The sequence below is a fragment of the Coptis chinensis genome, chromosome 5 (assembly GCF_015680905.1).
Source record: "Coptis chinensis isolate HL-2020 chromosome 5, ASM1568090v1, whole genome shotgun sequence".
NCBI classification, from domain to species: Eukaryota; Viridiplantae; Streptophyta; class Magnoliopsida; order Ranunculales; family Ranunculaceae; genus Coptis; species Coptis chinensis.
Window position 1 is genome coordinate 85,260,648 of NC_141460.1, and position 12,380 is coordinate 85,273,027.

General features: G+C 38.5%; 1 protein-coding gene across 1 annotated transcript; it reads right to left on the reverse strand.

Annotated features, from left to right (window-relative positions):
- Positions 1–10,253: 10,253 nt before the first annotated feature.
- On the reverse strand, positions 10,254–12,101 carry LOC147499563 (1-aminocyclopropane-1-carboxylate oxidase homolog 4-like). The gene is made up of 2 exons (XM_086561332.1): positions 11,126–12,101; positions 10,254–10,599 (listed from the first exon to the last, which is right to left on the reverse strand). Exons 1-2 carry the CDS (start codon positions 11,942–11,944, stop codon positions 10,327–10,329), a joined length of 1,092 nt encoding a protein of 363 aa, XP_086417458.1. The 5' UTR covers positions 11,945–12,101; the 3' UTR covers positions 10,254–10,326.
- Positions 12,102–12,380: the final 279 nt, after the last annotated feature.

The following is a 12,380-nucleotide window of genomic DNA, read 5'->3' on the forward strand; positions in this document are numbered from 1 at the left end:
AGTTGTAGACATAAAAGGACGCGGCTGGGTCAAGGGCGTAGGCCTGAGCTGAGGAGCTTGAGGAACAACACCGACCCGAAATACGTTTCCAGTTGCTAAATCATAGGCATTGTAGTGAAACAAAAGCAGATCACAATCAGTTGTATGAAACTCATGCTTTCCCAAAATTCATCAAATATATGAAAATCGTTTATTACAATTTTCTCTTTAAACTAATGAAAAAAGGGCTAAAGCCGAATATCATAGCATCTCATGTATAGAAAATATAAGAGGTCTCTAGAGAAAAAGGTATTTCTCTCTCTCACGTGTAGGGCGCGACCCGCGCTCACTTTTGCCTCGGCAAGGGTGCGCCCTGCGCTCATGTTTTTTCGTGACCTCCAGGCGCTTAAGCGCGACCCGTGCTCAGTTTTGCTTAGTCGAGGGTGCGACCTGCGCTCCACTCGTTTTCAGCACGATTTTGCCCTTTTTCGTAAGTTTTCTGAAATAGTATAAATATAGGTTTTTTCTATAGAAACCTAACTTTTCCAAAACCAAGAAAGAGAGAGATTATAAGAGAGCAATTCTTTGTGAGTTGAGTGTTCATTCTTTGTGAGTGGATTGAGAGACTTGTAATCTGTTACTCTGGACATCTAGTAAAGCTTGGAACTCGCAGTGTGGAAGTAGGCAAATTGCTGAACCATGATATATCTCGTCTTGTGGTTTGTTCTTTTTTTACATTAAATTGTTTTACTTTATATGCTTGTTATTTGATATTGAGAAGTGTTAGGATATTTCTTGGAGGGTGTTGAAGTCTTGTCTAGTAAGAAGGATTGATCCTTGTGTAGGATTGATTTATTGTAGTGGGTAACTTGTTTCCGCAGTATTATATTCACAACAATTGGTATCAGAGCGTAGGTATACGACCTAGGATTTTGAGTTTTGTGCTCGAAATTTGTGTAGACAAGGTGTTCGATTAAATTCCGAAGTGAATTGTTTTTTGTTTTGGGTTATTGTGTGTAACTTGAAAGATGGCTCCCAAGATGTCAAACGCAAGGTTTGAAGTAGAGAAGTTTAATGGGAAGAATAACTTTGGGATTTGGCAACTCAAAGTAAAGGACATCCTCATCCAACAAGGTTTGTACAAGGCTTTAAAGGGGATTAAATCTAAGGCGGCGAATATGAGTACTGATGATTGGGAAGAGTTCGATCTTCAGGCTTGTTCATCAATCCAGTTATGCCTTGCTAATGAGGTCATGTATAGTGTGATGGGAGAAAATACCGCTGCTGGTATTTGGCTCAAACTAGAGTCTATGTATATGACCAAGAGCATGACAAACAAGATGTACCTTAAAAAATGTCTTTATCGGTACATGATGGTCGATGGTTCAACGATGCAAGAGCACGTTAGTGAGTTCCGTCGACGTCTAGCGGATTATTTGAATGTGGGTATGAAGATGGATGATGAGGATCAAGCGGCATGTTTAATATTCTCCTTGCCAGAAAGCTATGAGCATCTAATGACTACATTTATGAACAGAGAAGTCGTCGATCTTGACGAAGTTCAGAGTGCACTTCTTTCTTATGAGTTGATGAAGAAGACACGTGTAGAGAATAACATTGATGCAGGTCAGGGCTAGTGGCAAGAGAAAATTCATATGAACAGAATTTTACAAGTAATGAGAATTCTAGGTCTAAGTCAAAGAAGCCTTTAAAACATGTACAGTGCTACAATTGCAATGAAAATGGACATTACGCAAGTAATTGTTCTCACCCGAAGAAAGAGAACAAGAAAGATGGTCAGAAGAAAGGTAAGGCAAAGATTGAGGCAAGTTATGCTTTAGGCTCAAGAGGATTTAGTTCACCGCGGTGTCCACACAAGACTATATGACCGAAAGGTGGATTTTTGATTCGGATGTTCCTATCATATGTGCCTGAATAGAAAGTGGTTTACTTCTTACGAGAGCATTGATGGTGGTTCCGTTTTAATGGGTAATGACGTTGCTTGTAAGACGGTAGAAATTGGAACTATACGGGTCAAGATGTATGATGGTGTAGTGAGGACTTTAACCGATGTGAGACATGTTCCCCGAAGCTAAAGAAAAGTCTTATTTCTCTTGGTACCTTGATTCCAAAGGCCACAAGTTTTGTGGGTGAAGGTGGAGTCCTAAATATTGTTAATGGCTCTTTAGTTGTTATGAAGGGTAAAAAACATGGAACCTTGTATACTCTGATAGGTAGTACGGTGATAAGCGATATATAACAAATGGGTGCATGTAGTAATGATTCGAGTGCACTAAGATATGACATATCGCTAGGGGCATATGAGTGAAAAGGGTTTGTCCGAGTTGTGCAAGCCGGTGGTTCTTAAAGAATTTGAAGAAGCTAAGTATGGGGTTCCGCGGAGCATTGCGGCCTATGGGAAGCAAAGGCAGAGTCAAGTTCAAATCAAGCAAGCACATGACAACAGGCATCCTTGACTATGTGCATACGGATGTTTGGGGACCCTCCAGGGTGGCTTCCAAGGGAGGTAACCGCTATTATGTCTCATTCATTGATGATCATACTTTGCTATGTGTGTGGGGTGTATATGATGAAATCGAAAGATGAAGTGTTTGAGACATTTAAGAAGTGGAAGGCAAGGGTTGAGAATCGCACGATAGGAAGGTAAAGACATTCTTGGTCCCGACAATGGTACCGAAAGTATACCTATGGACCTTTCCAAGAGTTTTGTGCACAACAGGAAATTGCCAGACACTGGACAGTCAGGGACACGCCACAACAGAATGGAATGGCAGAGAGGATGAATAGAACCTTGCTTGAAAGAGCAAGATGTTTGTTGTCTAATGCCGCCTAGGCAAAGAGTATTGGGTAGATCAAAGTGTCCATGGCGTGTTACCTGCATAATATGTCACCAAGCATCAAATATAGATTGCGGGACACCTTATGAGGTGTGGTCGTAACCCAAATGATTATAGTATTTTGCGAGTGTTTGGATCGACAGCTTACTACCATGTGAGGGAAAGCAAGCTAGATCCTAGAGCTAAGAAGACCATATTCTTAGGCTTCGCAAATGGGGTAAAAGGATACAGATTGTGGTGTTTAGAAGACCACAAGTTCCTGGTCAGCAGAGATGTTACCTTTGATGAGACTTTCGTGTTATCTTTCAGTAAGCTGGAAGTAGCTGGGCAGAATGGTGAGTCTATAGAAGTTCAAGCTACTGAGCTTGAGTTGTCTAATGTAGCAGATGACTAGTTAGATCATGATGAGGTACCAAATCATGCAACCACACAGCAACAGGAAGAAGAGCAAGAGCATCTGCAACTTGTAGTGGCTAACCCTAGGCCAAAGAGACAAGTTAAAGAAGTGCACAAGTATAGGCACGAGAAGCCGGTGAAACACTATGGTCAGGTGGATTTAGTGGCATATGCATTGAATATCGAAAATGATGAGCCAGATAGCTTCAAGGAAGCTATCAGAGATGCCCATTACAGAGATTGGTTGGTAGCTATGCAAGCAGAGATGGAATCTCTTGATAAAAATCACACATGGGACCTAGTTTTATTGCCAAAAGGCAAAAGGACTATTGACAGTAAATGGGTGTTCAGAAAGAAAGAGGTCCTTCCTGAGTCCGACAAGAACTGGGTACAAGGCAAGAGTTGTAGCAAAGGGTTTTTCACAAAAGGAAGGAGTCGACGACAATGATGTATTTTCCCCGGTGGTCAAACATACGTCCATTTGTGTGTTATTAAGTTTAGTTGCTCACTTCGACTTGGAGTTAGAGCAACTTGATGTGAAAACTGCTTTCTTGCATGGGGACTTGGAGGAAGAGATCTATATGAGACAACTTGAAGGGTTTGTCGTTGCTGAGAAAGAAGATCATGTATGTAAATTGAATCGGTCACTGTACGGGTTAAAGCAATCGCCCATGCAATGGTACAAGCGCTTTGACACGTTCATGATGCAACATGAGTACACCCGAAGTAAGTATGATTGTTGTGTTTACTTTCGTAGGCTTCGTGGTAATGACTTCATCTATCTCCTACTTTATGTGGATGACATGCTTATTGCTTCCAAAAGCTTGGTGGAGATAGACAAGTTGAAATCTCAACTTAGCTCTGAGTTTGAGATGAAAGACTTAGGTGGAGCCAAGAAGATACTGGGCATGGAGATTGACAGAGATAGGCAGAATCGACGGATAGTTGATTCTCAGAAGAAATACCTTTAGAAAGTCCTTTCGCGTTTTGGTATGGAGAATGCAAAGTCGGTTTCTATGCCTTTGGCTCGGCATTTTAGGCTTTTAGCTATGTTCTCTCCTAGTTCGGTGGAGGAACAAAAGCATATGGCACATGTTCCTTATGCTAATGCAGTGGGCAGTTTAATGTATGCTATGGTATGCACACGCCCAGACATTTCACAGGCCGTTAGTGTTGAAAGCAGGTATATGGCTAATCCTGGGAAGCAGCATTGGGAGGCAGTGAAATGGGTATTAAGGTACTTGACAGGTACCTTGGATGTGGGATTAGTTTATGGTGGAGGCACTTGTTATGTCAGTGGATATGTGGATTCAGATTATGCAGGTAATCTAGATAGACGACGATCGACTACTGGTTATGTGTTTATGATGCATGGTGCACCAGTTAATTGGAGGTTTGTGCTACAGGCTACAGTTGTTCTATCTACTACTGAGGCAGAGTATATGGCAGTGGCAGAGGCAGTGAAAGAGGCATTATGGCTTCGAGGTTTTCTGGATGATATGGGTATTGAGCAGAACAGTGTTGCTTTGCATTGTGATAGTCAGAGTGCTATTCATTTGGCGAAAAACCAGGTTCATCATGCTCGGATCAAGCATATTGATGTCCGTTATCACTTTATATGGGATGTCGTTGAGGATGGTGATGTTGCACTTGAGAAAGTGGACACCCATGACAATCCTGCTGATATGCTGACTAAGGTGATCACCGGAGTTAAGTTCCAACATTGTTTGGACTTGCTCCAAATCCTACATGCTTGATAGAGCCCTTTGTGGGCATGGCCCTTAGGGGCGGATGGACTGCGAGTTTTTGGATGGATGTGTTCTTGCTGGATGTATTCGGCTCGGTTTTATGTGTTAAAACCTCACCGAGGTGGAGAATTGTAGAGAAAAAGGTATTTTTTTCTCTCTCACGTGTAGGGCGCGACCCACGCTCACTTTTGCCTTGGCAAGGGCACGCCCTGTGCTCATGTTTTTTCGTGACCTCCAGGCGCTTAAGCGCAACCCGCGCTCCACCCGTTTTCAGCACGATTTTGCCCTTTTTCGGAAGTTTTCTGAAATAGTATAAATATAGGTTTTTTCTGTAGAAACCTAACTTTTCCAAAACCAAGAAAGAGAGAGATTATAAGAGAGCAATTCTTTGTGAGTTGAGTGTTCATTCTTTGTGAGTGGATTGAGAAATTTGTAATCTGTTATTCCAGACATTTAGTAAAGCTTGGAACTCGCAGTGTGAAAGTAGGCAAATTACCGAACCACGATATATCTCGTCTTGTGGTTTGTTCTTCTTTTACATTAAATTGTTTTACTTTATATGCTTGTTATTTGATATTGAGAAGTGTTGGGATATTGCTTGGAGGGTGTTGAAGTCTTGTCTAGTAAGAAGGATTGATCATTGTGTAGGATTGATCTATTGTAGTGGGTAACGTTGTTTCCACAGTGTTATATTCACAACAAGGTCACTACCCAAAATTGTCGTGCAATTGAGAAGAGGAAGAGTGTTTATCAGGGAAAGCATGTTGTCACAACTCACAACAACAACAAAAGACCCATAAAGTATTGATGATGTCAACACCCAGTTACACATACAAGCATCACGAGGATAATATTGCAAATCCATGAATAAGATAACGTCAATAGGATCCAACAAAAAAGTGTGAAGAGAAGAAATACTCACAAATCAAAGCACCCATAGGGCTGTTAAGGACTTCATTAGGAAGTTGTAGGATGTAGTCTAGAATGTCAGTGCCAACTAAAAACTGGGCAACTTCATAGCTAAAGTTATTGTAGTTATGCTCGAGTAAATTGTAGGTCTCAGCAGTATAACGTGGGCTGATCTCCTGCAAATACTCTTCAAAAAGTTCTTTTGGTACATGTGTGAAACCCAGGTCTACTACCCGGATTGGATTTACGTAGGCGTCCCCAACTAGGGCATGCTGAATTCCTCCTCCAAAGTAGTACTCATTACCATATACCACTACTCCAAAGCAGCTCTGTTCAGTAGTCATCAATAATAAACATCAAATAAGTAAGATTCAAAAATAAAGAGATTTCCCAATTTAATGATATGTGTAGATCTAATATCATTATCCATTATGCAATACTGCAGTAGTAATTCCGAAGAGATTTCTCTTCGTTCACAGTTACCATAGCAAAACTAAATAAGCAGATTTATGATGTACACAATATTTAAAAACAACGCGAGCTATTGTTTTGTTTAAGTTGTTTTTCTTGTTCCATTCTAACACGTTGTGCCATCATTCTTTTTGTTAATATCTATAGCAAAGGAAACAATATGAAAATCTATATAACAATAGCTATAAATGTGTTGGAGTAGTGACAACAATATGAAATTTCAAAAATAAAATCAATAAAAAAATGAGACAGAAAGTAAGAGCTCTATTGTAACACGATAGATACTATAATACAGTTTGGTGGAGAAATAATTGTAGACAATGGTAGAATAAAACACATTGACAAAGCTGACTTGAGTACCAGACGAAGGTTGAAGAGAGGGAGGAATGTCATCCGTTGGGCGCTGAACAATTAAGAAATATAAAATAAGAGGAATGCATCAAAACAATGATGTATAGATAGTAAGTCATGAGGTGACTGAAGTAAGACCTGGAAGGCACGAGGTGGTTGAAGATTTAGTCTATCTTGGGGGGGAATGTAAATACGTCTTTTTTGGTTTGAAGGTTCCTCAGACGGGTGCATTGGGCGCTTGCCCTTATCCACATTTGGTCGGGTGGGTTGCTTAATAAAGAGAAATCATAAAACAAGAGAGAAATCAAAAATATTAAGTCAATACTAAGCAATACAGAAGAAGGCATAAAAAGTTAATAATTAGGAGCAACGGACATCGCACAAGTACGAAGGGTAGTAAAATTCATAACAAAATAATAAAAAAGTGTGAGAAGTTGAAGTAGTACCCGAAAGGCAGGTGGTGGTTGAAGGGTCAACCTATCTTGGATTGGATCAGAATTATGCTTCTTATGGTTTGAAGGATCCTTGCAAGGATTCATAGGGCGCTTGCCCCTGTCCGCCATTTGGGAAGCTGTGAAGAAGAAGGCATGAACGTAAAATGCATGAATATGTCCGACTTACATCACATAATTCAAATTAAAGTACACAATCAGAGCATCATTCTTACAAGTACTTGGATGTAAGAGTGAAGCGAGTTCCAAATATCTAGCTAATCCACTGCACAAAACTGTCAAGTTACTGTGAATAATAAAAAGTTAATATTAAAGCTTTAAGGATTTGCATCTGGCAGGTTTTAATACCAAAAACAAAAGTTTGTTGTATCAAAGTAGTCCCTGCTTGCTTCCACTATTGCGACACAACAGTAGACGCCACATTAGCTAAATTATGGATAACCAACTATTACTTAGGTTGGTTTTTTTTTTAAATTTAATAATAAGATAAAGCCTTTGCAGATAGCATAAGTGAATTTGATTTATTATTTTCATGCATAAACTTTATAGCAATCCACTTTAGAACAATTCGTGATATTTTAGCATCTAGCTGTCAGTTTGCCTTTGGGATTACTGTAGATATCTCATAACTAAAACAAGAGACTACTGGGGCAGATGTTGTGAAACAAAAACACATTATCTTAATGTTTGCTGAAAGTGAAAAATTAATTCGGTTACAAGCCTTGCCACGCCATATCTCACCCTTGTATATTTTTCTCTACTTAGTTTTTTTTTGTCTACTGTTTTGTATATGGAGCTTAGCCATTACTTATATAATATTTATTGGATCTAGTTTTATATTGTCTAATCCAAACTCTTATCTAATCCAAATTTTTATCTAATCCGAATTTTTAGCTAATCCAAACTCTTATCTAATCCGATTTTTTATCTAATCCAAACTCTTATCTAATCCGAATTTTTATCTAATCCAAATTCTTATCTCATCCGAACACTTTGAGTCCAATTAGTATTTAACTTCCTTTTATTACCATTATTACTAAACTGCCCCTACGTTTAATTTCAACGATCTAATCCTAGTATCGCTATTCTGTTGGCACGCGTCGTCGAAATCAACTTTCGTATTGTTACGTGATGCGTTCGGTACAGTTTTCGGCAATCAATTTCTTTTGCAATTTTATTTCTGTGCATCTTTTATTTTTTCTGTGCATTTTCGACCATCTTTTATTTAAGTACATTGCGTCCCGTATACGTTAGTTTGACATTTTGTCGTTCCCGATAATTCACGAATTTTTCCCGACCGTCCATTTTCCTATCGTTTACGTTCACACGACACTTTGTTGTACATTCCGCTCACTCTTTTCTTATTCCATTTTTTCCTTAATTTTTTTCTTTTCTTTGCCATATGAACTTCGTTCGCATGCCAAAGAGGGGGCGGTGTTTCGACCCCACCTACGTGGCAAACGTCCATTAGTAGGGGTCTCTATTTTATTCGTTTAATCGACATGGCTAAAGCCTAATTTGCAATACCATGGATCAATGTAAAAGCCCATTAACTCATGTGTCTAAGGCTGAACCTTAGCCATATGGCTTGCCACTAATGTACGTTAATTTATGTCCAGATTCGTTTCTTATCAAAGAGATAATTATCAGTTGAGAGTTATATTCAATCACAATTACTTAAGCTACAAGAATACTTGAGCTACAAGGAGTCTCTACTATACTTGTATAAATATCAAACTATTTTTCATACAGAACTACGTTCTTGAGACTTGATCACATCAATAATTTGGGAACGTAGGCAACTGCAAGGTACAATATTATCATTCTCCTGATCACCATCAATTTTCTAACTACTTTTCTACGTTCTTCATCTCTTTCATCACCACTTAGTATTTTGATCATATTTGGTCGAAACATTGAGGTTCATCCTAAATTGTTTAGAGTTTGAGTGAAGGAGATGTGAAAAATAAAGGTAGACTCTTGAAATGATTAGAATAGTTCTAAGCAATTGAAAACTTGAAAGCTATATTGCTGTATTAAAATGACTTGAAAACATGAAGGGGAAGATTGATTAAAGCATTGAAATGAAAGTAAGTAAACAAGTTTGAAAATTGAAACAAAGACAAGTAAATAACAAATTGATTGAATTAAAGAACAAGGAAATAACAAGTTGATTGAAAGGAATTAAAACAACAAGAAAAATAAAAACATAAATTGAAAAAACAAGATAAGAATTAAACAAACCAAATGGTTTGGATCCTAAAACAGTGGATGAGTTTCTCAGTTTCTCTCTCCCTTGCTTTTAGCTTATATACCCATACTTTTGCCTTTTACAGATTTGTCCTTATTCCATTACAAACTAGACACCTCACCCTTTCACTTTTGTTTTTGCTTTTTGGTTTCTTCATGACCAAGATAGGTTTAGGGAGAAAGTCTTCATAATTTGAGATAAGGGCCTCCATCTTTGGTCTTCTGAATTGAGGACTTTGACTGTTGACTCTGACATGTTGACTTTGACTTTGACTTTTTCAGCACTTTTCCACATCAGCTATTGGTCTTCATAATAAGCGTGATTAAGGCTTCTTTTGGTGCCAAGACGCAACTTTTATGATAAGTGGTTTGAAATACTCCTTAACCTAAAAAAGACAGTAAAAGGCTATGGGTTGTCTTTTTGTTAAGCGTAAGAGAGACTGTAATGGTAGTAATATATGGGTAATAAAATACACATTTGGGAGCTGATCACCACCCCCAAATAGCATCTTGCTTGTCCTTGAGGCGATGAGACGTACTACTTAGTTGTCAGTGGCATACCTTATGTAAGCAACAACCTCTAAATATATGGTATTTGATACATTGTCGGCGTTTCTGTGTCTGTGTTTTGTGTCTGTGTGTGTACCTAGTTAAATGCCGTAGAACTTTGAGATAGTTGAAGGAAATTGAACTGAAGCCTTTGGAGAGATTGTAAAGTGCGACTCCTTTCAAGTTGCAAGAATAGCAGTCGAACAAATGAAGGGTCCTGTACTCAAATTCAACTCACAAATTGCTATAGATACCAAAACGCAACGGACAAACATCTTGGAGCTCAGAAACGTTAAACCCTCATATATATAACATAGAACAATGTACTAATTATGCTGGCAAGTTCATTTTAATTTGCATTCATTAATCGTTATCATTACAGTTTAATCTGAATAAGTCTACAATAGCCTTGCTGCTGGAATCATCCGTTAGTCCTTGTTTAAGTATTTCTGGAATGGTGAAATTGCGGTAGAGGGCTGGATTTTCTGGGGACAACAGCTCAGTCAATGGTCCATAGATATCTGATTCGCCTCTTTTGCCTGGATTATAGATAACTGCAGCCGATACCCGTGATTCTTTGCAAGCATTGGCCAACACCCGATGTTCTACACTCTTAAATTGATCGTTTGTGAATATCTGCCACCAAGCACAATCAAATGAAATGAGAAATCTCGACATCAGTAATGAAAATTAAGATCAGTCTAGTTGTCTTGCAACCCAGTTCCGCCTATATGTACTAATTAACAAGTATCCTGAGTATTCTGTAGGTGCTTTTAGTTATTCATTTTTCTTTTCTGGTGTCTTATTAGTGTTAACTCAGAATACAACTAGGCCTTAAGAATGTCATGGTCGGCCTAAATAGGAATCCATTATTGGTTCTAGTGAAACCTGAAGTCCTGAACCCATAAGCTACGTGTATCATTAGTCGTTAACATCTTAGCACCGACATAGCCTCCACGTCAACAGAAAGATGTTCCGGCGGATCGGACCACCAAGAACTATATATATATAAGACGCCAAAATGATCATGTATGATGTCTGTTCTTTTTCTAAATCAACTAAAGAAGTTGAGTGACTTGTTTTGGCATCGAATCATAATTCATAACAAACAACTAAAAATCATAACAAATAACATATGCTCTTAGCTAGCTAGAATAATTACCTGGAGAAGGTCTCCAACATTAACAATGATAGCACCATGAATAGGTTTGACTTCCACCCATTCATCACCATACTTGATCTGCAATCCACTTACTTCATTCTGCAGCAACAAAGTTAACACACCTCTATCTGTGTGTGTGGGAAGACCCAAAGTCAGATCGGGTTGAGGACAATATGGATAGTAATGACACACAAATTTCCTCATGCCCAAACAGCTTAGTTCTTTTAATCTATTTTTATTTACGCCTAAACCTTCACACATCAGCTCCATTAATGTCTCACACAACCCCTTCATGTATTCATCCCATTGCATGACCTCTTTCCTGCATACACTAGGAATGGTTTCTAATTTTGGTGGATTTGGTGAGGTGAACACCCTTAGACTATCTTTCCAGTTTACAGCTTTAGACCACATTATGTTGAAGTTACTATAATATGAGACCTTTTGGTCCCAAACATACGCACTTTTTATCTCCTTTGGTTGTTCATGGAATGACTTAAAGGCTTTGATGGTATCTTCTATGTCTTGCATGGGAATTCCATGATTGATGACTTGGAAAAATCCCCATGTAGAAAATGACTCCTTAATTTGATCGATGACTTTGGAGCAGTTAGTAATAGAAAGATCAATGACGGGGATTTCAAAATGCGTCGAAGATGGTTGGAGATCGGAGAGGTTTTCAGGTGGGTGAATAAAGATCCGAGGGATGGTTGTGACACCAGAATCTAATAGACCTTGAACTCCCATTTTGGACTCATCAAATTCCTTCACTTCCTTGACCCATTCACGTTCCATTTCAATGGTACTACCAATTGCCATTTTTTCCTTTATAAGCTCTTGTAAACTACAGCTCTATTCTTTATTTTGCGTGCGTATTTTTAATGTGTTCAGCTTTGCTTTGTATATACATACAATGTTCATCAGAGGTGTTTCGTTGTGCACTCAATAATCACAATTTCTAGATCATAACGAAATTAGATTAAGACCACATGAAACACGCGACTGTATAAAGAAATAAAGAATACTTGTTGAAGTAATAACGTGTAATTTTATATCAAGAGATAACGTTATTAGCACAAAATGCGAAATCAAGTGGTCATATATTAACGTTATTAGCACAAAATGCGCAATCAAGTGGTCATATATTTTGGCAGAACTGATATGGGCGCTATGGGACGTCCAGTATTTTAATGGATTATGAAGATATTGAGAGTGGACTTTCTCAATGAATATATTATTAAAAAATAAAAAACAA